We start from the raw sequence: 26,174 nt of genomic DNA on the forward strand, positions 1-26,174 counted from the left end.
TAGACATGTAGGAGCTTAACCATCTATATTATGACAGTCACAATGACCCTTGGCCCCAATCACTGCCTCTACAAGGAAAAGGCAGAGCCACAAAAGTGTCAAGTTTTATTGTTCCTCAGTTCCATCCCCCTCCTGCTGCCCCAGGAGCAGGGCTGGCTGAGACTCTGGGCCCAGATCCTGGGCCTCCCTTGCCCTTCCCAGCACATGCTGGAGCTCAGCCCGAGCCCCAGATAAGCCCTTGGCCTCCTGCATGTGGAAGATGTAGACTGCCCCCGCTCCCAGCAGCAGTCCTACACTGGGAGTCCAGAGTAGTATGGCAACCTCCCTCACCCCTCCTCCAGCTGCCAAGGCGCACAGCAAGGCCAGGAGAAGCAGCCCTAGACCAATCACGTAGCCGGCGAAAGTGGTCCACCAGCGAGCTTGAGCCACGCCCAGGTCCAGCTCTATCCAGGCCTCCTTTAATATACTGACCAACCGTGACCTTTCTGCTAGTCCTAGAATAAAGCAGGGCAGTGGGGCAGGAGAGAGTGGGTCAGAGTGGAGGGGCTGACTTGTGGTGGGGAGGGACCCCGGGAAAGGGTGACTTACCATGAGTAGGGCTAGGGGTGTGCTGGGGGGGGATGTGTCTCACACACAGAGTAGCCATCAGGGCCTCATGATCAGAGAGGGGGGTGCCACTGTGAGGGTCGCGGCCTGTAGTGGTTCTAAGAGTCTTACAGGAGATGTAAAAGCCAGAAACCGCCTAGGAAAAGTCAGGGCCAGAGAGAAACATCTTTGAGGGCCTCTTCCCATTCTCCAGCCATCAGTGACTAGACTAGACTAGCTGGACTAGACTAGCTGGACTAGACTAGCTGGATGAAAGATGAGCACAAGCTGGTGAAAGACAGAGACATGGTGGGTGAAGACACACTGAGGGAACAAGCCTGACCTTATACAGCACATAGTCAATGCGGATGCCAAATGGAAATGGCTCTAGCTCCCGCTGGTTGACGTAGCAGTTCTCAGGTAGCATGGTACAGCCTTCTTCCGAGCCCTAAGTGAATAGATGGTTCATGCTAGGATGTAGGGGAGAGAAAGGAGAGAAGCTGAAGGTGTAAGAATGGAAATAATCAGGCGGGTTCTCACCTTGAAATCCTGGGTCTCAAGGTAGGCATCATGCAGCCCTGTCCACTCCTTCAGCAGGCGGCAGCCCAGGTCCTTCGGGTGCAAGTTGAGGTCCCCACACAACAGAACCACATCAGCCTTCTTGGATGTGTGGCTGGGGGAACCAGGTTGGTGAGGCAGGAGTTCTTCCCTGACCAGCTCTGCCCTCCTTTAAGTGGCGCCCTGACCACCCCTCAACCCCTGGCCCATCCCACTTCCCTTGCCAAGCCCAGGCTCACACACTGGATGAACTGGGCCAGTTCCCAAGCTTGGGCCACACGATGTGTTAGGTAGATGTCCTTTTGTCGATTGTACTCGGCATGGAGCTGAGCAAGACAAGTGAGGTTACAGCAGATGAGACTGAGGGTTCCTACCTGAGGGTCTAAATCATGCTTGTGTCTGTCACTTGGCATGATACTTGGTTAAAAAATGGGCAAACCTTGCCGAGTAACCTTAGGAGATCCTGGCCCCAAGTTCACCCTCAGGCAGCCCAACTAGAGGAGCCCCATCTCTCCCTCCCAGAACCAGGCTGCCTATCCCAGCCCTGCCAGCTTCACTCACGTGGGTCACATAGACATTGAGCACCAGTCCACTTAGATGGAGCACCAGCAGCCCCACAGCCTTCCCACAGAACCAGTCTCCATGATGGATCTGCAGGCAGGAGGGAGCAGGAACTCAGGGCGTGGCTACCCTCTTTCTGCCCACCCCCTGCAGCCCAGGGAAGGCTGCCTCCTTTACCATGTGTTACTGGGGGGTGGGAAGGGGAGGCAGAAGAAATCTGACATAAGGCTTACCATGTAGGGGTACCCATTGAGGGTATAGACGTGCTGGGTGAATTCCTGGATAGGATGTTTGGAGAAGACGCAGAGACCACTGCCAATGACACCACTGCAAACCAAGTCCTGATTAATAGTCAGAAAAGTAGGAAGAGAAATACCCAGCCTTCCCCTCACTCCTCTCCCAGCTGTATCAGCTACTTTTTATCTCAGTTTGTTGCTGAGATCAGCACCAGAGCAAAGCTCAAAGCAACAGTCTTTGTGGGACGACAGAGTGACTTGATAAGGCTGGGATGGGCTGAAGAGCGAGAATCTTCCCGGTTCCACCTACTCTTGCACCCACACCCAGAGGAGAGGGCTCTGGGAGAGAGGAAGGAGGATGCAGGCAGGACAGGGAAGGGCTGGTAGGACCGAAAGCTTCCTGATCTGAGAACAGGCTTCCAGACGGGTTAGGTAGGCTTCTCACCTACTGAAATAGTGTGCAGCTGGGTAGGTGGGCAACAGCTTCTGTCTCAGGTACTGGAAGTCCTGCTCACTCCACACCTGAAGGAAGAGGTGAGGATGCTTGCCTGCCCGCCCCCGGGAAACGTCCCCTCCTGAGCCACCAGCCGCCGCCCACCCCGTCCCAGTCACGGTTCCACACCAGTTCCACACTGCCCACCTCCTCCAGCAGAGCTAGGTCGAAGCTCTCCATGTTCAGAAAGTCTCCTAGGCGCTTCATGCGGTCGCCCCGGTGCTTGCTCAGGTAGGGAATGGCCCTGAGGACGAGAAGGGCCAGGCAAAGTGGTGGCTGGAGGCGCTGCGCTCTCCATGCACCGCAGGAGCTGGGGCCGGTGTGGGCCTGGAGGTGCGGGTGCCCCCCGCCCCCGGGGACTGGAGGACAGGGTAGAGCCGTGGCCCGGATGTGAGGGAGGCTTCCCTCTCCTGGCTGTGGTGCGAAGGGAGCTGTGGCCCCGGACCCACCCCGCGGGCGCTCTCACCAGCAGTTGAGGTTAAAGATCCTCAGTCGCAGAGAGAAGGTGGGCTTCATGGCGAGCGCGCTCCGCAGGCGTGGGACAACACTACCTCCCCGGCGACTGCTGCTGCTGGAAGCGTGCGGACCGGCGGCGCCTCCTCCCGGGGCCGTGCGCACAGGTGGTCGGCCCCGCCCTCGTGCTCCCCGGAAGGCCCCGGCCTCCCAGTCCGCTCGGCTCAGGCCCTGGGCGGGGTCAGACTCCGCGTTGCCCGGGCAACCAGCCCACTGCCCCCCTCCTCCTCGCACCCCCCCCCCCCGCAACTGGCTGCCCGCCAACCCGGAAAGGCGATCTACTGCGAAATCTGGTGCTGCCGGGAGGCGAGGGCCGCGCGCGCCGTTCCTGTAGGGGGGATACCAGAGGGGGTTCGGGTGGGCTGCCAGCCGGGCCGAGGCACGCAGGGCTTCGGCGGAGCTCCCCGTTCTTTTTCGCAGAAGCTCCGTCCCCCGGCCACGGCCGCCCGCGCGCCCTCTCCCGCCTCTCGCCGGGCTCACCAGCAACAGGCGCAAAGTTGAGAGCAGACCCGGCCGTCGCCGCCGGCCAACTCACGTCCTTCCTCCCAGCTGGAGACGGGGGCGGAGCCGCGCGGTTGCCCCGGCGACGTGCAGTGTTTGTGCTCCGAGCAGTCCCCCAGCGCCGCCATGGCGAGCCCGAAGCCGTGTCGGCCAAGGTCGGCCGGGGGCCGCTCGCAGTCGCCGCCCGAGCAGCCGCTGCAGGTGAAGGTGGTGGGGCTCTTCAAAAGCTCCAGCTTTCAGATTGCGAAGAGCGCTGCTGAGGTAACCGCGAGAAAACGACACGTGCGGGTGGCCCTTCAGGTTTCCCGGTCTCGCGCCTCCTGTTGACAGGGGTCGATGTTCCGGGAGGTGGGGATATGTCCCGTCCAGGCAGGCTCAGTCTGTACCTCCCAGGGGGCAGGGTCGGGTCGGCTGGACGTTCCACTTCGAGAAGGGCGACCTTTAAAGGGGGATCGGAGCAAAGGAAAAGTTCAGAACCTTGCTGGGTGAGGGAGGGTAATTCCCCCCTCTAGATATCCACATATTTTATTTCCACAATTTTTACTTGCGTTATGGATTTTAAAAATTCATGAAAAAATATTTAGGAAGAAGTGATACCGTGTAACTACTGATTTTTGTTTCTTTTTACGAATTACCTCAAGTGATTTTTGGAAACTTCATTCGGGAAGTTTTTTGGGTTCTCCTCCTTTAAATTTTCTCTAGCATTTACTGCATTCCAGTCGAATTAGGTGCTTAAGGGATTCTCAAAAATGACCCACAAGTGCTTTGGAGAATCCAGATATTTCTTTGTAAACACACGGAACGCTATAAAAGGAAAAACACTTTAAGCAACTGGAAGAACTTGGCCAGGTCCGCCGCGGTACAGCACACATACTACCCAAATGCAGGAGAAATGTAGAATTCAGCACATCTTTGGCGTTTGCTCCGGGAATGCTACTGTTAAGATTATGCCAAAATTCTCTCCTTCAAAACCCCACCTGGGACTCTGGGACCATGCCCTGTCCATGTTTGTGTACCCCAAAGTACCCAGCTGGATACCTGACACAAAATGTTCTCAAATAGAAGAAATCTTAAGCAATTCCTGCCGGCTCGAAGTCCGCAGAGTTAAAGTATGTAATTATATCAAGTGAAGAAATAAACTGTCGACCTTAAAAGTAAAACAGTTATTTTACCAGCAAAATGCGTTTATTTGATACTAGCACAGGAATAGCAATTTGGGACACAGAAGCTATGGCAAACCAAAGGCAATCTGGGAGATCACAAAGGACAGGTACATTGTAGAGAAAAGGAGGAAGCTGGGAGGGGCTGCTCTGAAGAAAACTCCACTGATAGAAATGAGAGAGTTCAGGGTGGTGAAAGTCTCACCGGCTGATTATCGTATTGGCTGTGCTTGTTGCTTAGCAAGGAGACATTCTCCTTTCCTTCTGCTGGAGGAGTAAAATAGACTTATTCCTGTTGGGAATACAAGGTTTGTCTCTTCCTAGACCTGCTGGGGTCTGCAATTGAGGAGTGGTGGGGTAAAGCATGAGAGCTCCCCCTTCTGGCCTCCCGACTCCATTTTAAGTGAGGTTTCCTTTGCTCAGTTTCACAGTAACTAATTTGTGAAACAGGTGAAGTTTACATCAAGAGGAAGAGAACAAGCAATAAGTCTTTGAAAACGATACATGGATCCCATCAAAATAAGTAGAAATTATGGGCTGTTAGCTGGGCTGATGGGATCTATAAAGTTTATGGCTCAAGTTGTATTTAATGAATTTAAGGAATTTTTTTACCTTGTTTTTCTTTAGCTCCTTTTCTGAGGGCACATGTTTTTGGTGCCTGCTCCACACTGTAGAGAAGGTGTTGGCAATTTTTTTCTGTAAAGCCTAGATGTTAAGTTATTAGGCCTACAGGGCCATAGGCTCTCAGTCACAACTACTAGACTGTGTCCTTGTACAAAAGCGGTCACAGACAATATGTAAATGAATGGAGGTTTAACAATAAAACTTAATTATGAATACTGAAATTTAACTTGCATATAATTTCACATGACACGAAAGATGATTTTTTTTTTTTCAACTGCTTAAAGTCTAAAAATTCTTCTTAGCTTTCAAGTCTTAGGAAAACAGGCAGATTTGGCCTGCTGGCCACAGTTTGCCATCCCCTGCTGTAGAGGATGCTAAGCAATGTCTTTGTTATATTAGTAATGTTAATTTTCCCTTTCTTGAGCTTTTGCCTACTGTAGCTTTATTTGAATATGAAAACCTATCAGTGTAAATTGAGTTAGTTCGACCTTAATAAAGGATATGGCTTGGAATAATTTCTCAACATGATCCTTTGGTAAGCAATCCTGAATACCTAATTTACTGTCAGAGATTTAGATTTGTGAAGAGTAAGTATTACATAGATTCTAATTTGGAGGTAGTCCATCCTGGATACTAACTTATGAAGAAAGTATGATGAAGTATGCTTAATTTGAAAACTGTTGGGCTTATTAGTTGTTCTAGATGGTCCCCCAGTTAGAAACCAATTGCCTCAAACTAAGCACGGACCCTGGAACTGTGACAAAGGACAACATCATCATCTGTTGGTTGGGCAGGAGTCTAAGAAGGAAATGACCCAACTGCTATTGCTCTCTTTCGCTCCCCCTGGTCCCAAGGGCTTTCTCCTCCTTGGAATATCCACCCCTGATGAAACATGCCAGGCCAGTGTCCTCTTTTAGGCCATAGTCGGGCCGCTAAGCAGTGTCCTTAATGGAGAAGGTACCCACTGCAGCAGCCTGCTGTCACTGTTCCTTGTTGGACAGATCCCCTCCTTAGCCCCGCTCAGAAATGTGGGGCCTATTAGTGCCTCCTCTGCCTTCTCTCGCTTGACCAGGAGACAAAATGCCAACATACCAGAAACCAAAACTTTTTTTTCTTTTTGACAGGAATTGTTAACCAGTAAGAATTTTCTCTGATGTGTATAGACAAAATAATGTATGTTACACCAAAACATGCTCAGTATCTAAACCTAAACATATTTAGTATTTATTTCACTTTTTCCCAAGGGGTTGTAATCACACCAGTATCCTTTTGGTCATTCTCCACATATCGATAAATTAAAATAATAACATTTATTTTAAAGTTGTCTGTAGAGGGAGGGGGATGGGTTAAACAAGGGTTGGGGATTAAGGAGGTCACTTGTCCTGATGAGCACCAGGTGATGTATGGAAGTGTTGAATCACTATATTGTACAGCTGAAACTGATAAAACACTCGTTAAAATAAAGTAACATCTTCTTTTCATTAAAAAAAGTATCTGTAGATCCCCTAAAGTTTAGTTTAGGGAAAAACTGGTCCTAAAAGAACATGGCAAATCAAAATTTATTTGTTCATTTGCTCATTCATTTGCTATGTGTGGATGGTCCACTGTGTGCCAGATGTTGAGGCCAGTGGGAGTACAGGAAAACCAGGATGTAGTCCTGGCCCTCAAGGAGCTTATGCTCTAGAAATGAGAGACCAAATAAGCCAGAGCCCCAGGATGAGCTGTGGAGTGAATTAACGGAGGTAAGCACAGGGGCCCCTAGGAGCAAGAAGGGGGCATCTAAGCCAGATTGTGTGGCCTGGGTAGTATAAAACCTCCTGAAGCTCCCATAAAAATTGGGGGAAATGATTTCTACCTTAAAAGAGAACTTACTCTAAAATAATTATTCTATTTTGAAACCTAGACGCTGAAGAGTAATTATCCATCCAAATTTGAAGATCCTATAGTAGTTCCTCTTCAAGAATTTGCATGGGATCAATATCTACAGGAGAAAAAAAGGGTAAAGGATATCTGGGGTATGGGAAATGAACAAAGTTTTGCCTCAATTATTCATCTATGCATTGTTTTGGAAAAACCGGAGCAGTGATTTTAGAGCAACTTGATTTGATTTCTCTAAATTATATACTTTTCCTAAATCATTTCAATCATTCTACCAGGCTGATTTTAAGAAAAAGTAAAATATTTACAGGATTTTCTTTTGGAAGACATGTGACAAAGGTAAGTTTTAGACTCTCAATGCTGCTATTGACCCCAGCTGATGGTTAGCCCGCTCTCCCTGCACACCGCTTACTCACACTTCCTGTGACACCTTGGCACTCGCGGTCCTTACTTTGGAAGGTCTTGGTGGTCTACAGCACAGACACAGTGTGGGGCTTGTGTGGGGCAGGGGAGGGGGGAGCTTGTGGCCCATGGAGCTCTGATGACAGGCACCAAGTTCCCACAGGGCAGCCCTGTCCTAATTAAAGCTTCCTCTCTGCCTTCTCCCCACTAACAGCACCCTTGGAGAACCCCAGGCCCCAGGGCTAGCAGAGCCTGCCTAAGGAGGGCAGATAGGTTTCCTCTCGGGTGCCACCCCTGATCATCTGGTAATTCTGCCTAGAACATGTGATACAAAGAGTTCTAAGGTGGCATCCTGGCCCAGCCACACGTCACGTTGGGGTCAGGCAGGAATGGGGTACACTTCCTGCTTGCCACCCCTGGCCCAGAACCGTAAAGTCCCTGCCCTGGTTTCCCTGCCCCAGCCTGTCTCCCCAGTGGCTGGTGAAGTCCCACGTCCCCTGACCAGAGCAGTGGCTGCGCGAGGACGTCCTGTGACCCTGTGGTTTATCCTACAGTGTTGCTGTACGGTACGATGGCACCGTGCAGTCACGCGAGTGCTGCAGGACGGAGGCCACACTACATTTGTTCAGTCTCACACCATTTTCAGAGCCATGATACAGTCTCATTGGAATTCAGAGAGAACAGCAGCAAACATCTACACACAGTGCTTATTCTATGCCAGATGCTATTCTCTTGACTTATGTATGTATTAACTCCAATCCTTACAACAACTGGGGTGACCAGTGGTCCTGCTTTGCCTGGTTCGGAGGGCTTTCCTGGGAGCAGGAATTTCAATGCTAAAGCTGGGACAGTCCTAGACAAACTGGGTCAGGACAGTTGGGTACCTTACCAAAAATAGGTTTTTAATTTTTTTTTTTTTTTATCACCAAACTACTTACACTGCCTACCAGTCTCATACTGTCCACCTACAGAAGAGCCATGATCTTGTGCTTTGTAGTCTGCACCCATTCCTTTTACAGATTCCCACTGGATTCTTAAAGACTGCTGTAGATTCCATTCTGCAGTTTCCAGCCACTTCAGCCTGTGTTTACTGACCTTGGGATGTTCTGTGTTTTCTTCCTTCTGCTTTTCTCATGGGGCCTGAATGAGGCCTTCTAGGTAATCACTGCTGCTTCTTTCCACCTACTCTTTATTCCCTATCCTTCCTTTCTTCCTTTTCTCACCCTCATCTCTTGGACACTTGCCACTTTATCCTTTTCTTGTTTCAGGCCAGTTTTTGTCCTTCCTCAATGTAAGCATTGTGCCTTGTGTCATATGTAGTGCTCTTAGCACATCTGAGGTTAGGTCTGCGCTGGCCTTACGTTTCAGCAGAATGTCATGCCTCCCCTGAGTGGTGGCTTCTGGGCCTTTGGAAAAGCTTTTCTCCTCCCTCCAAAGAAGGCAGCATCTTATGTCTCAGCGCTGGAAAGTCCCAGAAACCACTGGGTCCAGGACACTATCTTAAGCATGTGAGGGGGCCTCCTCATGCACAGAGGACACACAAAGATGAGGCATCTACATCATCAGCCTCCGAGTAAAGTGTACCTCCTACTGCATTTCTCCCACCAGGCTAAATAAATATCCACATTAGCCATACCCAGGCTAAATAAATATCCCTTTTTAAAGTTTTGCATTCTATAAAATGTGATAACACTAATAAATCTAAACAGTTTAGGGACTATTGACCCACAGGCTTTATCAGTGATTTATAGTTCAGCCTGAAGAAGTTTATTCTTTTCTTCAAACTAGGTTTTAATATGGGTGTTGGAATGGGATATGAAATCTGGCAGAAGAGCAGGGAGTGCAGCAAATTGGCAAGCTGAAGGCAAACTGTTCCCCAAACCAGCATTTCCCCAAGTGTGGTCTCCAGACCAGCAACGTCAGCATCTCCTGGGATGTTGTTAGACATGCAAATTCTCAAGCCCCATTCCAGAATCAGAATCAGAAACTCGGGTGGGGCTCAGGAATCTGTAATTCTGCTTGCCTGCTAAAATTTGAGAACAGCTGTCCCAAATTATTCATACTTTTGCCAGGACTGGCACTGGGTCATAATAAACCAGATCTATCTTCCGAGGGGGCATTACTCATGGTCACACACTGGGATTCAGGAGGTTGACTGTTAGTGTCTGGATAAACACACAAATGCACTTCATTTTAAGGGGCTTAGACTTGGAAGTGTTGACAAAGGTGAGTTCTCTCCCTCTTTACACCTGGGGTCCACCAGAAGTCCCTGCTGGCCCCCAGGAGGCATTTCCTTTCCCTGACCCAACTCCCTCAAAAAAGCATTCTTTCCATCCTTGGCACTGAAAACCATGTATTATTCAGAATCCTTAGCCTTTCCAAGTGTACACACAGTAAAATGTATTTCAGAAATGAAGCCAGAGACTGCATTTTGTTTTCAAGTTAACATAACACGTATGCTATGCATACAGATTTTTATTACCAGATCACTGTCTACTTTCAATGACTGTACCATTTTTAGTATTTACTTTTAGGTCATTCTTTGCTTTCAGTGATATCAGATTCTTAAAAATGTTCTTAAATTCTATTTGAGAGCAAAATTCAAAAAGATGGCAAAAAAAATCCATTTTGTTTTAAAGATTCAGTTAGAGTCTATCCCAGTTGGGCTCTGGCTTGTGGGTTTATAGCAAGGTTGGTTCCCCCCCACCCCCACCACAATTCAGTGTTTTTTTTTTTTTTTTTTATCCTTTTCCTTTATAGGAACTCAAGAATGAAATCTGGGAATATTCTTCCTATGTGATGTGTTTTGTTAACGATCAGCTCCTGGGTGATGCATTTGATCTTCAGAAATGGGCTCACAAGATGTGGGATGTAGTTGATTTTAAGCCCCCTGAACTTTATGAGGCACTTACTGTGGATTATTCTGCTAAATTCTTAACAGACACCAAGGCAAGTTACACTAATTTTTGAAGAAAAATAGTGGAATCTTTGATCATTTATATTGATTCAGCATAAATAACTGATATCCTAACAAAGGAATATAAACGTTTAAGAGTAGGTTTTAAATTCTCAGTGGCCTATAATCCAGTTGCCAGTTGCAAAGGATTATATATAATGTTACAGGATTTGGCTGAACAGTTTGCAAAGCAAGCATACCTCACAGCAGGCAGACTGCACAGGGGGAGAGCATCCCTGTTCAAACATTTCTACTCCCCATTAGAGATTTATATGCATTAATTATCCATTTTAAAACATAAAGAGCCCTCCCCCTGCTTCAGAGAAGTTCGAGCCTATCATCCATTCACCCTTAGTATGAAAAATTTTAATTAGTGCTGTCTAACACCTAAGTGAGAGGTACTACACTAAGAGAATGGAAAATTTGAGAATAAAAGTGACATTTTAAAGATTTTATTTGAGAGAGAGAAAGAGCACAAGTCGGGGGTGAGGAGGGGCAGAGGGAGAGGGAGAAGCAGACTCCCCACTGAGCAGGGAGCCCGGTGCTTGATCCTAGGACCCCGGGATCATGACCTGAGCCAAAGGCAGACGCTTAACTGACTGAGCCACCCAGGCGCCCTGAAAGGTGACATTTTAATGCATGACACATAGCTGGCAAGAGCAGGACCAGACAAGCTAAGGCCCTGGGGAGGTTTCCAATGGACAGTCATGAAGCTTGAGGTCCAGGAGAGAGAGACAGACATCAGGGTGGAATGGCAATTTTGTAATTTTGTTCAGAAACTTGTTATAGCCACAAGAACCACATGCTGAAAATCATTTCCTGCTTATGGTGGCCTGTGCCCACAGAAAGACCCAGTGCTAGGATTTGAGCTGTAAAAAGGCAAAGACCTTTGTTTCCTTCATCCTCATTTAACTGTTAACTGCCTTGAACACAATCTGAAACATAGTATGAACTCAGTGAATGTCTGGTTGAATAAACAATGCACTTGGAAAATACTAGAAACTCTGGGGTATGGGGAGGAATGTAATGTTCACAGCAGTTAATTCGCAAAAGGACAAGAGTCTAAAAGTGCATGATGTATTCAAGGAAGGGCAGGGGACAGCAAGGAGGCCAGAATTAATAGGAAATGAGGCTGGGAAATAGGAAATACCAAGCTACTTAAGGACAAAAGGGATGCATTGAAAGGATATTGGTAACCTCACAATTGACAGGAAAGCTGGAGAACCAGGTTTTGGAAAGCAGGTGGGAACCAAGGGAGGCCTGGCAGCAGGAAAACGTGGCTAGAGTCACGTCCCAGAAATGTGCAGCTAGGATGCTGCCATGGGTGCCCACTGGCCCTGGGTTCACACTGCCACCTTCATTGAGAATTACTTCTCAACTGGTGTCTTTGCATCATTCCCTGGACATCCAAGGCCCCAGGCAGGAGCACCTGACCAACCCAGCCCAAGTCATATCCCCACACCCTCACTGTCACTGAGTGGGGGGAGGAGAATCTGGCCCCTTTAGTGTCTTTAGAGGGTGGTGGGTCCCGTAGAGAATGCTCCAAAGGGAAACATCCCCAGATGTTAAAGAGGGGGAGAAAAAAAAATCCACTAAAGAAAGGTTGAACTTAGTCCATTCTGAACTCCATTCTGAACTAAGGAGTTAGCTTTTTTCCTAGAAGGAAGCTGAGCCAACAGAATTTTTCATAAAGAGTATGACATAATCTTTGCTTTTTTGGAAAAAGTTTTAGGGCTGTGCAAAAACAGGGTGGAGTAGGGAGACCTTGCTGGCAGGGTGACCACTTGGAACACTGCTATAGTAGTGTGGCCTAGAGATGATGATAGCCTGAATTCATGGCAGTGAGGAGGGAGGACCTGGATTCCAGAGAAAATCCTTAAATTTTTTTGTGCAGAGGCTAGATTTTTCTTGCTGCAGGGACTTGTTTACTTCTGGGTTGCAATGATATACCAGATAATTATGTTTGCATGTTTGGCTGCTAGGTGACTTTACCTTGTGTTGTGCTTATTTGCTCTTTCATTAGAATTGTCAGAATTATCTACTCTTGACAACTGCATAGAGATAATATATTGACACAGAGGGAAGTGTAATGCTGCCCGAACGGACTTACCCGTTTCATAAATGAATCGTGATTTCCAGTCTGTCCCCTTTTTCCACCCGAGGCTGTTCAGTTTACTACATCACGCCTCTTACAATAAAGTTATACTATTCTTTTATAATTCAGAACTTCAGAAATAATTCAGAACTTATAATTCAGAAGCTCAGAGGCACAAAAAAGTTAATCATAATTACTATGGACATAATACTTCCTGGATGCCAGATAACACAATCATTACAGTCTCTTAATTTAAAAAAAAATAAAAAGGCTCAAGTGACATAAAGTAGTGACAGTGATACCGTAAAAGTGATTTCATTTATGTTTCCTAGATTCTTAAGAAATAGGGCAGGGCAAGTTATGTGGCTTGTTAAATCAGGTGGCATCTTTATGTATAAGAATGGTGCCCAAGATTTGAAATGTATCCCATTAGATGCGCTCTGCTCCCTAAATGAATGCTACTGTGATGGAGACTGCGTTTTCACTTTGGATGCCTCTTTGTAGAGCTAGCTAAGATCACACAAATGTTAGCTGTCTCTATCAGGAAGGATGCCAAATGAGCATGACTGAAATAACACGAAAGCACAGCATGTTCTCTTCCCTCCCCCTGGCCCCACACCTCCTGTGGGTACGGTGCCCTTGTTCCCTCAGAAAGGACGTGACTGGCTCCGGGCGGCTAATGCGTGCTCTCTCTCAAAATTGAGAACATATGGTAACCAAATCCATGGCGCTCATGTTGGATGTTTCCCAAAATTACTCAGGACAGAAAATTCTGTCGTTTCTTTTCCCAAAGGGACCAACTAGTGTTCCTTTCCACACCTAGCTTGCAATGTAGGGGGTATCTAGGCCATGTGTTCTCTGTCTGGTGTGTAGGTTAAGATTATTCAAAGCTTCGCTACTACAGGGTTTTATTTTTTTTAGATTTTATTTATTTATTTGTCAGAGAGAGAAAGAGAGCCTGCACAAGCAGGGACAGCAGAAGGAGAGGGAGAAGCAGGCTTCCCGCTGAGCAGGGAGCCCGACATGGGGCTCGATCCCAGGACCCTGGGATCATGACCTGAGCCAAAGGTAGATGCTTAACCGACTGAGCCACCCAGGTGCCCTTGCTTTTGAAATCTTATCACTAAAAACATTATTCTGTGGTATTTTTGGTCATTTCTAAAACTTTCTTCCAGACACTGACCTGCATTATCTTTTTCTCCCTAATTTTAATAGCATGCTTTTGTGTTCTTGGACATTTCTATTGATTGTTATCCAATTGGAAGACTGGTTTTTGAGGTAAAAGGCTTTTTGTTGTTCTTATTTATTTTTGTTATTTTTAATAAGTGGGAGGTAGAGGTAGGTATCTGTAACTGTCAAAATATTAAATATTTAATCTTTGAAACCTTTTATTTTTATTTGTAGCTATACTGTGATGCATGTCCCAAAACATGTAGAAACTTTCAGATCTTGTGCACAGGAAAAGCGGGGTATTCTCAAAGTGGCATCAGGCTACATTACGTAGGTTCGATTTTTCATCGAGTAGTGCCAAATGGTTGGATCCAAGGAGGAGGTAAGTTTAAAATCTTAAATGCAACTTAATTGTAACGTCAAATCAGAATGTCCAGAATTTTATCTATATGCATTTGTGAAATGATATAGAATTAGATATATTTATATTAGATATTATATATATATTGAAAGGATATTTTATATGGCCAAATGATTAAGATATTCATCCTCTTTTTAAAAATGTCATAAATTTTGAAGTAAACAAATCTAAAGTTTTATTACCCAGAATATTACAAATTAAAAAGTGATATAGGAAGATACCATTTTTTATATCAAAATATAATTTTAAATGTTCATCTAAATAGGGGATGCCTGGATGGCTCAGTTGGTTGAGCATCCAACTCTTGATTTCGGTTCAGGTTATGATCTCAGGGTTGTGAGATGGAGCCCCTGAGTCACTGAGCCCCTCATTAGGCTCCATGCCCAGAGTGGAGCCTGCTGAAGATTCTCTCTCTCTTCCCCACCTCTCTAAAAAAAAAAAAAAATGCTCATCTAAATAAATAGCACCTAGAAAATAGTGCTTTTAAGAGACATTCTAAAGCTAGGAATTTAAAAACAACTTATTTGTCACCAAAGATGTTAGACTGTTACAGTGTAAAAGTAAGAGCTAAAGCATTTTGTTCTCCATTTTCACTATCTTTTCAGGTCAGTCCTTTGACTTCACACAGAGTAGGTCTCTGACTAACAGCACAAAATTAAATTTTGAAGGCCTTTTGGGAGGTATCCCATAGGGAACAATCAGGCAGCAATTTAAAAATAATTGGCTTAGAGTGTAAGGAGATTTGCTTGAACTTGATGAAATATGCAGAGGCTTAAACTAATAATGCTTAATTATTTTTCTACAATCTGGAACATTCTGAAGCTGATGAGAAAAATGTAGTTTAATCCAGGCATTTGTATGAAAATCAACTATTTTTCCCTCAGTTTCTCCAAAAATGAGATCATATCACCCATAGTGTTACCTAACCTCATTATTTTTCCATTCCATATACATATATGGTATGTCTTGGTATGTCAATAAACATAAACATGTACAATTTTTAGGGTCTGCCTAGTTTTTCATATATTGCTATACCAATTTACAGTTGGCCCTTGAACAATAAGGAGTTTGAACGTGGGGGTCCACTGATTTTTTACAATACAGTACTATAAATGTATTTTCTCTTCCTTACGATTTTCTTTTCCTTTTATTTATTTATTTATTTATTTATTTTTATTTATTTGAGAGAGATAGAGAGCTTGAGCAGGGGAAAGGTAGAGAGAGAAGCAGGCTCTCCACTGAGCAGCAAGTGCAATGTGGGACTCGATCCCAAAACCATGAGATCGTGACCCGAGCCGAAGGCACTTAACCGACTGAGCCACCCAGGAGCCCCTTTCTCTTTTAAAGACTTATTTATTTATTTGAGAGAGAGCGTGCATGTGCACATACAGGGTAGGGGCAGAGGGAGAGGGAGAGAGAGTCTTAAGCAGACTGTGCTGAGCGCAGAGCCCCATGTGGGTCTCAATCTCATGACCCCGAGATCATGACCTGAACCAAAACCAAAAGTTGGACACCTAACTGTGCCACCCAGGTGCCCCTTCCTTGATTTTCTTAATAACATTTTCTTTTCTCCAGCTTCCTTTATTGTAAGAATACAGCATATAATACATGTAACATACAAAATATGCGTTAACTGTTTATGTTACTAGTAAGGCTTCTGGTCAACTGTAGACTATTAATAGTTAAATTTGGGGGGAGTTAAAAGTTATACAGGGCTTTTCAACTGTGCAGGGGTTGGCACACCTAACCCCTGCATTGTTCAAAGGTCAACATAATTAATTCCCCATTGGTGAATATTTAGATTGTTTTCAAGTATTTGTTGATATAAAACCATCCTCAAGGGGACTAGTATCAGGGTCTCCTGAAACTTAGTTCAGTGTTGACTATTATGTGCTGGGCTCTCAGATGCTATGTTCTTTTTTGTTTTATTTTTGGTTTTTGGTTAGAGGTACACCTCCCCTTCCAGAGCCCCAGAGCAAGATTTGGGAAAAGTATGTCATATTACCTGTTTGTTTACTTATTTGTAATAAAATTTCCAAATACTAAGATGCACAGATCTTGGGTCATGAGTTCAAATAATGAAGCAGCAATGTTAAGGACAGTTTGGGAAAAAATGCTGATTACTAGATTCAAACCCAGCCGATATATACCAGTTGTACCACTTAGTACATAGGCACTTAGCATCTCTCAATCAGTTTCTTAATCCTTACATGGGGAAAATTATAATATCACAGGATGTGGCAAGGATTCAGGATTCAGTGACATGGTATATTGGAAGTACCAAGCTCTACAAACGTTCTCCCTTCAGATGCCAGATTTGCACAGGGCTGTGGGGAGATTTTTGGAATATGGCTAATGTGGTTTTATGCTGTGCCTTGGGATGCCTCCCAACACTACTGGTTGCCTGATGGGACCAGCACGGCCTGTATGGTCTACACTACCCCTAGCCTCGCCTCATCCTCTTGACATGTCCACTTGCTCTGCTCCACACAGTGGCCTCCTTGCTGTTTCCTAAGCACATAAAGCATACATTTGCTTGAGGTCTTTTGTTGATTCCTCTGCCTGGGGCACAGCCTACCCAGCTATGCCTCAGATATCCCCTTGCTTCAGCCTCTAATCTGTTTTGGATTTTTGCCCGGAGTTCATCTCAGCAAGACTTACCTGACCATCCTATTTAAAACTGCCACTTTCCCATCCACACAGGTCTCCTCACCCCTTTCCCTGCTGTTCTCCTATCCCCTAATCTTTATTTTTAAAATAAAATATTTTACTTTTGGTTCACAGCACTTGTCATCACTGGACATACTATTACATATTTCCTAGAGAATTTGTTTAGTGTCTGTTTCTCTTCATTAGACTATAAATAAGTTCCATGAAGGTAGAGGATTTTATCTATTTTGTTCACTGTTGTATCCCCAGGTTCCAGAGCAGTGCCTGGTATATAGTAAGGGCTTAAAAAATATTGTTGAAAGGATGAATGAATAAATGAACAGATAAACAGGAAACATACATTCTACACATTTCTAAAGTACAAAATGAAAGAAGCTATCAAGTCGTGAAGCCACTTTGGTGGGATTCTCTGTCTGTGGCTCCCACAAGGCCTACTGCCTTCTGAAGGACCTCTTGAGAAAGAGTTTAATACATTTTGTCATCATCATCATCATCATCATCATCAGTATAATGATGGTGAAGATGGTGGTAATGAGAAGATGCATTCCCTAAGCATGCAATGCTGCGTGACTATGGCCACCCGTGAACGAGTGTGGCGCTCTGCCCTGAGCTGCACCAAGTGCTGTCGGTAGAACATGATTTTGTTTAATCCTCAGAATTACCTGGGAGGCACTAAGCATTACTCCTGTCTATACAGATGAGGAAACAGGCTTGGAAAAGGTAACTAACATCAAGATTGAAATCAAAATTTGAACCATTATTCTGCATTGTAGAATTTGTCGTCAGAAGTACAGAAATAACAGATATATAAGGCTGAATTCAAGTACTGATTGAAATGGTGTCAATATAAAATATTTCCCTGGGAGAAAAATGAAGGAGGGGAATCGGAGGGGGAGACAAACCATGACAGACGATGGACTCTGAGAAACAAACTGAGGGTTCTAGAGGGGAGGGGGGTGGGGGGATGGGTTAGCCTGGTGATGGGTATTAAGGAGGGCATGTACTGATTGGAGCGCTGGGTGTTAGACTCAAACAATGAATCATGGAACACTTCATCAAAAACTAATGATGTAATGTATGGTGATTAACATAACAATAAAAAATTAAAAAAAATAATTTCCCTGGAGGATGTGAAGCAAAGGGCAAGAGGAATGGTGGGTGTTGGAGAGACAGGGCAAAGGAGTATCACCAATGCTGAAGTGAGTCAGTAAGGGTGGTGAACCACAGGCCGATGTGTCTGAGCAAAGCGAACTCTGGGATCAGAAGGAATCGGTGCTGGAGGACGTGTGACTTCCCCATTTCTGGAGTAGCCTTCCGCCACTACAGTGTGCTTCTGGGAGATGCCGAGGGCTCTGGAGTGAGTCACGCGGGGAGTATCAGGCAGAGTAGGGTTGAAGACTTCAGGATTAATGATGAACTTCTGAACCAGTTTGTGAATGGAATTTAAATGCTACATGCCTGTCTTGAATAAATTCTCTCCACATGCTTGCTGTTGCATCTGATTTCTTTACAGTGCACTTTTATTACAGGTAACTCATTCACACTGAGTTAAAATGGCACAGTCTTTCAACAGAGCTGTATTGTACGCTGTACTCAAGGAGGGTGAATGAGAGAGGAAAGGAAGTAAAGAGGTGCTGATGGGGAGGCCGGGGCACAGAGCCAAGAGACCCTTATTTCCACCAGCGTCCACTATTTCCAGTAGTCACCTTTGTTTCCCTTTCACCTGTGGATACAGAAAAAGTCGCTTGTGCATGGAGGATGTTTGCTGTAGGAGCACTGCCGGAGCAAAAGTATGCGTATTGATGCATGTAATGCAAAATGGGACATGACAAATACTTTTTTTTTTCCTTAATCCACCTCATCACATTATAAGGGATCTTCCTTTCCAAAATACTGGCTAAATGAATGAATTATCAGTCTGGGGTTCCAAGGAATGAAAATTTGAACACTGATTCTTTTTAGAGCATTTATTTTTATCCCTCCTCTAAAAAGACCTCACTGTTCCTATTTCATTCTCTCAGTCTGGTCTTTCCATTTCCCTAAAAAGCAAGATGGACTATGGAATAACTTGTGAGGCAAGCAGAATCTATATGAACACACTTCCTTTAAATTGTGACCACAATTATAATTTAATGCTTCATCATTTCAAAGGTTCTGCATTATAATTTAGCCTACTTCAAAGAGTTATTATCAGGGGGAAAAATGGGATCATGAATGTTAGAGTGCTTACAAAATACAAGTAAAATCATTATAGTAATATTTTCATGGTTTAGATATTGAACAATTATGTATCTTATAACTTACTCTAGTCATTGGTATTAAGTGGAATCATAATTTAAAGCATTTTCCCCCAGCCATTACCATGCTCTTTTTCAGTCTCAAAATTCTAATGTTTGTTTATTGTTATTTCTCAGATATAGTAGAAGGAAAAGGAGATGATGGAGAGTCGATTTATGGACCAACATTTGAAGGTATGTATCTTTAAATTCTGTCAGTCTATATCAGCTGATAATTCAAATCTAACAAGACTGGACAATTCACAACTCCAAATAAGATGGTGTTTGGGATAACACACTGAAAAGTGGGAGTTACAAATGGGGTAGGGGGAAACACACCCCAGTCCAGTCCAGAACAGCTTTGTATACATATTTTTTCACTTGCCTAATTATATTATTCCTTTAGGCTAAATTTCTAGAATTAGTATTGTAGGGTCAAAGGGAATTTATATATATATATATATGTGTGTATATATATATATATATATATATTTAAAGATTTTATTTATTTGACAGAGAGAGACACAGCAATAGAGGGAACACAAGCAGGGGGAGTGGGAGAGGGAGCAGCAGGCTTCCCGCGGAGCAGGGAGCCCGATGCGGGGCTCGATCCCAGGACCCTGGGATCATGACCTAAGCCGAAGGCAGACGCTTAACTGACTGAGCCACCCCGGCGCCCCAGGAATTTATAGTTTTAAGGCTTGTGATTTGCCATGCTTGTACCCAGAGTTTGGTACTTTGATAATCATCCCATTAAAACTGCTGTTGGGGACCCTGGGGAGATGAGGTCGTGGTGACGGCATAGTTTTTGAATCTTTTGAAATTCCAACATAAAAACAGACTGTATAAGTAGAGAGAAAAACTAAAAACCCATGGATGACATTTACAACAAAGCTAGGTCACAAGGTATCTAAATGAATTCTCAATACAAACAGATGAGGACAAACTTCCTATAGCTATGAAATCTGCAAGGTGTCAGCATCTGTGTGGGAAAAAGCAGCACATCTGGTGGACTTGAGACTAGCAGAACCCCAAAACAGCCAACAGTGGGTGAGTGCAAGGGGGTCCCTGGTAAGGTCTGAGGCTGGAACAGCCTAACCTCTCTGAACTCTTGAAACTAATCTGAAAGGGCGCTCTTCCAAGACAGGCCCACAGAAGGAGGTGTTGCTGTGAATGGAGTCAAAGTTATGCAGGATAGAAGGGCAGTGGCGACAAAGAGGGAATGGGGTCAGAGCCAGAAAGTCTCAGAAAGCAAGTTGCCATACTGTCGAACACTACATGAAAACAGCACAAGAGGGAGCTTTGTGAAGTCAGAAAAGCGACCTTTCTTCTAAAGCCACACTTCCTTCTAAACACCTAGGAAACCTAATTTTACATAAAAACAGGCAACAAAAATTTTCGTGGTTACTAGAAGAAGTAAAAGAGAATAAGGAGCAGAGTAATATCACTACAGATCATGAAAGTACACTAGGAAAGACATGCTTACAAAACAGATCAAAACTGTACAAATTTCAGAGTGAGCCAGAAGACATTGAGAACATGATACAAGACAGGAAAGAACTCATAAGTCAGAATTAGAAAAACTTAGAGGTTACAGAACTAGGGAAGAATCAGCAATAAAAGAACATTTCAGAAATAAACTAGAAGGAACATGGGTCAAATAAACACAACAGATATGTATGTCTTAAAAGAAGTAAAAGGTGGAAGGAGGGAATTTTTTAAAACCAAAAAGAAATGAAGAAAGATAAAAGGATTTACGAGAAAGTGACAAATAGCTAGAAAGAGAAGATCCAACATACGGATGGTAAGTTGTCCCTAAAGGATTAAATGAATGCTAGGGAATGGAGCAAATACTAAGAACTAATATTGAAAAAACCTCCTGAGTTTAAAAAGGATTTGATGTTCTATTTTTGTTTTCGTGGTGGTTACACAGCTACACTCAACTGTCAAAATGCATCAAACTGAGCATCTAAGATAAATGCATTTTATTGTATGTTTATACCTCAAGTAAAAATATTGTATAAAAACTTGACATTACTTCTTTTTTTTAAAAGATTTTATTTATTTATTTGAGAGAGAGAGAATGAGAGATAGAGAGCACTAGAGGGAAGAGGGTCAGAGGGAGAAGCAGACTCCCTGCTGAGCAGGGAGTCCGATGCGGGACTCGATCCTGGGACTCCAGGATCATGACCTGAGCCAAAGGCAGTCGCTTAACCAACTGAGCCACCCAGGCGCCCGACATTTCTTCTTGAAAGAGAACAATGCCACCTGATAATATTAAACCAGAACAACCAACACTAAGACATATTTTAGTAACATTTTGGACAGTTAAGAAAAAGTAAAAATTCTTTGGGCAGGTAGGCAAAAAGAGCAAGTGATTTATAAGGGAAAGAAAAGGAAGTTATCATCACATTCTTTGACATTATATTATTATGTCACAAGAAAATGGAGTAATACATTTAAGATGCTCAAGGAAAGGAATCATGAGCTAAGGATTTTATATTCAGCCAAACTGAATCTGAATTATAAAGGGCATACAGACTTTTCAGTATGTAAAACTTTAGGGAATAATGTTGCCACAAGCCCTTCTTGATCCTGAGGAATCGACTGCAGAATGAGTTTCACACAAATTATGAGACCATGACATAAGGATTGGTGATGAGCAGTAATCATATAGTGACTTGTGAAACTAAACTTTAATGAGGAATAAAGGGTGAGAGTATGATATGTAATGACTGTATCTTTAGCTTACCTTTTTAAAACTGGAAAAAATGGGGAGAATGTATGCAAAAACTTTTAACTACTTTCAGTAGTTATACTAGTGATGGTATTAATACTGTTATTTTGAGACTGTTGTATATGTAATGTGGAAAAAGTAAGTAATTATAGGATATCCTAAATTCATCGTTTCGTGTGTCCTTGAAAGAATCATGATTTTCAATGTGCAAGAAAGGAGATAAATATGCAATATGATAGAGGCTAATAAGTAAAATATTCTGGGTATTGGAAATATCAGTTTAAACTTACAAAGTGTATCTACCTATATAGCTCTATCCACTGAATTGGTCTATAAGGACCAACCTAGTAGCTTTACACACTCCTAGCATTTAGACTGGTGTTCTGAAGTGTCACTTCTCACTTAAAGAAACCAGAACTCCTGGGAGAAATGGCAGGTTTCAGTTCCAGGACAGGAATTTACAAAATGAGCCTTAAACCTTCTGTTTAATCATGCTATATTCAGATAGCAAGGAAGCTATTAAAGATTTACTAGGGTCATGTCAAAGGCCTTGGGAGACACTTAAAGAGGCTCTCACTGGCCAAAGATTTGAACTTCAAAAAGAATAGTAATCGCAAATAACTGAAACCCAACAGGTATTTTAAATCCATGAGTTCATAATGACATCATATTATAAAATAAAGCCTAATAGCTTATCTTTGGGGGAATGATGAGAAACAAATTCATTATCTTAAAAATTGATAAATATAAGGAAAGAATCAAGCATTTATCTTGCCTTTCCTATATAAAATGTACTAAATTGTAGATAAAATTGCTACTTATAAAAGCATTCCGATAGATAGATGACAAGGAAATAAAAGAATTAGAATAGCACCATTTTGCTGCCCCAGTGAAATAATGGATCTATGCCTTTGCTGCATTGGTATCTGCCAACTTCACAAAAACAGGGACAACCAGACATTATGAGCCTTCCGTGGAGAGAACACACCACCAAAGGGATAGAACATGAGTCTGATTAAGCCTCTGGACCCAGCTGCCAATCTGCAGGAAATACAACCAGTTGTGATGTCATATGGTCTTAAAGATCTCTGCACTATGCAAAATCATGCATGAAAAACTACAGGACTCAGGGCAAAAGTGAGGTACAAAAAAACCCTTTCTCAGTGACACATTAAAATATAGAGTAACCTGATAAAAACAGTAACGGTTTAACATATATTTTATGGTCAAGAAACAGAAATACTATAATAAATTTGGCACTCTACCTTGAAAGCTCCCTGATGTTTGAGGAGGTGGCATGGGAAGAGTTGCAGCTTGTGAGTGATGGTGAGGTGGTGGAAGGAAGGCTCTCTGAAATCGGAGGCAGGTTGTAACATCAGATGTGGCTGGATGTGGTGGATGTGGTGACCTGCGGCGGACGTCTGAGGTGTGTGTGTTCCTATGCAGCTCCGTTCGGCTGGGAGCCATTTTCTACATTTACTTGGTGTTTCTCCTAGACATTGCACATAAACACGGGCGAGCTTCATTATGCTCAGATGCTCCCAATGTATCAATCAAGTTGAAACTAATATGCCTTCTCAACACAAGTATTCTAGGCCAAAGGACAGGACAGAGAACACAGAAACATACTGAAATGCCCCACGCAGGTGCAATCAGCAAATTTTGGACTGGGAAAAATCCTAGAGGTTAAACAGCTCCGGTTTATTAACAGATAAGAGTAAGTAAAGGGATAGAGGCAGACCTTGAAGATTAAAAGAGACTTAAAAGTCATAACAAGTCTTTTAAAATGGTAAAGACTGGGGTTCCTGGGTGGCTCAGTCGGTTAAGCATCTGCCTTCGGCTTGGGTCATGATCCCATGGGATCGAGCCCGCGTCGGGCTCCTTGCTGAGCAGGGAATTTGCTTCTCCCTCTCTCTCTCTCCCCCTCTGTCCCTCCGCCCTGCTCTCTCTCTCTCTCCCTCTCAAATACAATCTTCTAAAAAAGGGAAAAAAATAAAATGGTAAAGACTAAACCATACTACGCAGTAACTACTAATAGCTATGGACTAACTACTAACACTATTGACCTGAAGCCTTATCAAAAACATGAACAGTTGATTAACACATATTTTGTATGTTGTATGTATTATATACCATCTTCTTACAATGAAATAAGCTAAAGAAAATGTTAAGAAAATCATAAGGAAGAGAAAATACATTTACAGTTCTGTACCGCCTTGAAAAACATCCACATATGAGTGGACCCCTGCAGATCAGAACTAGTGCTGTTCAAGGGCCAACTGTATGAGGAAACATTAAGCATGAGAGCATTTAAAAGTCGGGAGTGGTTACTTTTGAACCAGACAAGGCACTTAAGCTGGACTGAGTGGGGATGAAAAGGGTGTTTCCCTTATAATTAATAAATATAACTATACATTAGTTTTCTATGGCTTTTGTGTCTAAATTTTAATACAATGAAAAGGTGTTTTTTTTTTTAAAAAGTAATACTGAACCAATACCAAAGTGAAGGGAAAAGGAAAAGCCAATTTCCTTCTAAGTGCATGTGGAGCCAGCTTTATCAAATGAAACCGGGTGAGTGACCCCATTTATTTATTTATTCATTAATAAAACACTCAACTCTTAGTTAGGTGCCTACATGGTGCTAGGACCTTAGGAAACAAAGATGATATGACCAAGCTTCCAGCCTCAAAGATTTTAGGTTTGGTGCAGACAGATACTTAAACAGATTAGCTTACAGGCACAGTGCCAATGGCAGTTACAGAGGAAGCACTGAGCACTGTGGGAAAAGAACCAACAGCTGCCTGGGAGAGTTGGGGGCGGTGGCCCGGAGTAGCTTTTGAATTGGGTCTTAAAATAAAAGATTGCAGATGGGGAAGGGATGTTCCTGGATGCTTTCCTGACAGGCTTAATCCCTGATGAGAATCCACCCTATGGGTCCACCCCACGGCTGCTGTCAGATCACCCGGATTCCTGTTTGGAGGCACAGTCTCAGACAACTTGGGCCTTCTGTCCAGCAGGAGATACATCTCTTAGCTCCTCTCCTTGCCTGCCCCCTGCACAACCCTGTGCCTCTGCTGATGGTCCCTCACTCCTATCCTTACACTGTTAGGGAGATTTAGTCTCCAGATGGAGGCGGCTGTCCTCTGGTGTCAGGAGGAGGCCCAGTGTGTTTAGGGAAGCTTCCATTACTCGGGATGTCTGCAGGTGCAGAATTAGAAACTCAGTAACCCATCAAATGAAAAGGAGAGATGCCCCCAAGGAGAGATGAGTAACTGCTCAGAACAACCATGGGTTTCCCTCCCTCTTTCAGGCCCTGGGGGATATGCACACAGCAGCCAGCCGGTCCCTCTTCCTCCACATCTCTCTCATTGAACCCTGTTACCATGAGCTGCAGGATTGAAACCCGGGGCTTGCTAAAAACGACTACAACCACAAAACTCACTTTTATTAAGCTGAGCACAGTGAATTTAAAAGAACGTAATAAATTATTCAATTAGATGATTATTTTATAAATTGGTTAATCATTTTTTTAACTTGAAGAAAGTCTATTTTGCTTTGTTTTGAATCACAACTTTTTAAACAGTCTTCCCAAATTCCATTCTGAATGTTAGAAATTATTAACCCTTTTTTCCCCCTTATATAATATCCCTAATCCTTCTCACTGGCCAAGGATTGGCAATTAGGTGGTTTGGGCTGACTAGAGAAAATGTCATTTATACAAAAAGCAAAAGAAAAATATTTTAAAATACTGTATTATCCTTGTTACGTTAAGTAGACCAGTTTGTTAATATTAGCTTGTGCCCTAATTCACAGATACAGCACTTAACATCCATTTGTCTAATTCTTAGATCTCCTTGCCTTTAAATGAAAGTGTTCGGGGTGCCTGGGTGGCTCAGTCGGTTAAGCATGTGTCTTCGGCTCAGGTCATGATCCCGGGGTCCTGGGATCGAGCCCCACATCGGGCTCCCTGCTCAGCGGGGAGTCTGCTTCTCCCTCTCCCTCTGCCCCTCCTCCCTCTGCCCCTCCCCCTGCTCCCTCTGCTCACTCTCTCTCTAATACATAAATAAAATCTTTAAAAAAATAAATAAATGAAAGTGTTCATTAATAAAAGACAAAGAGCCTGATGTACTGTCAGTACTGAATAACTGAAAATAGTATGGTCTGGGTAGCCATTTAAGGGCTATTTTTTAAAAAATTGTGAGACTTATATATGGAAAGTGCATATGCACAAAACATAATTATAAAGCAAATCCCCGTATTACCAACCTTGTCAAGAAAGAAAAATTGCCAGCATGCCAGAAACACCCTATTTATCCATCAGCAATACTCCACCTCCCT

The 26,174-nt window shown here is 43.7% G+C and overlaps 2 protein-coding genes and 1 long non-coding RNA gene across 10 annotated transcripts in view; 1 reads left to right on the forward strand and 2 right to left on the reverse strand.

Annotated features, from left to right (window-relative positions):
- Positions 1–88: 88 nt before the first annotated feature.
- On the reverse strand, positions 89–3,554 carry SMPD2 (sphingomyelin phosphodiesterase 2). Of its 3 annotated transcripts, XM_027602900.1 has the most exons (12): positions 3,427–3,554; positions 3,212–3,274; positions 2,900–3,117; positions 2,581–2,677; positions 2,386–2,462; positions 1,938–2,031; positions 1,705–1,794; positions 1,387–1,469; positions 1,126–1,258; positions 929–1,033; positions 589–742; positions 89–494 (listed from the first exon to the last, which is right to left on the reverse strand). In XM_027602900.1, the coding sequence occupies exons 3-12, from the start codon at positions 2,947–2,949 to the stop codon at positions 106–108; spliced, it is 1,272 nt and encodes a 423-aa protein (XP_027458701.1). In that variant the 5' UTR covers positions 2,950–3,117; positions 3,212–3,274; positions 3,427–3,554; the 3' UTR covers positions 89–105. The 3 variants fall into 3 exon arrangements, with proteins under 3 accessions (XP_027458701.1, XP_027458700.1, XP_027458702.1); XM_027602899.1 differs by lacking the exons at positions 3,212–3,274; positions 3,427–3,554 and having other exon boundaries at positions 2,900–3,184; XM_027602901.1 differs by lacking the exons at positions 3,212–3,274; positions 3,427–3,554 and having other exon boundaries at positions 1,126–1,197; positions 1,383–1,469.
- PPIL6 (peptidylprolyl isomerase like 6) overlaps positions 3,436–26,174 on the forward strand; it is a 34,249-nt gene continuing 11,510 nt past the window's right edge. Inside the window, exons 1-8 of one of the 5 annotated variants that reach the window (XM_027602907.2) lie at positions 3,436–3,708; positions 7,135–7,230; positions 10,272–10,460; positions 13,778–13,840; positions 13,967–14,114; positions 19,238–19,294; positions 24,318–24,407; positions 25,147–25,653. In XM_027602907.2, the coding sequence (XP_027458708.1) occupies positions 3,574–3,708; positions 7,135–7,230; positions 10,272–10,460; positions 13,778–13,840; positions 13,967–14,114; positions 19,238–19,294; positions 24,318–24,407; positions 25,147–25,208 (840 nt within the window). In that variant the 5' untranslated portion in view covers positions 3,436–3,573 and the 3' untranslated portion in view covers positions 25,209–25,653. Of the gene's footprint in view, positions 3,709–7,134; positions 7,231–10,271; positions 10,461–13,777; positions 13,841–13,966; positions 14,115–19,237; positions 19,295–24,317; positions 24,408–25,146; positions 25,654–26,174 lie in introns of those variants that run through there. The other 4 variants (XM_027602902.2, XM_027602904.2, XM_027602903.2 and 1 more) reach the window with 4 other exon arrangements.
- Positions 3,720–26,174, reverse strand: part of LOC113927208 — a 38,628-nt gene continuing 16,173 nt past the window's right edge. Inside the window, exons 3-4 of one of the 2 annotated variants that reach the window (XR_003521537.1) lie at positions 4,083–4,251; positions 3,720–3,886 (exon numbers count right to left, since the gene is read on the reverse strand). This is a non-coding gene — a long non-coding RNA (uncharacterized LOC113927208). Of the gene's footprint in view, positions 4,252–26,174 lie in introns of both variants that reach the window. The other variant, XR_003521536.1, reaches the window with a different exon arrangement.

Source organism: Zalophus californianus, chromosome 7 (assembly GCF_009762305.2).
Source record: "Zalophus californianus isolate mZalCal1 chromosome 7, mZalCal1.pri.v2, whole genome shotgun sequence".
Taxonomy (NCBI): domain Eukaryota; kingdom Metazoa; phylum Chordata; class Mammalia; order Carnivora; family Otariidae; genus Zalophus; species Zalophus californianus.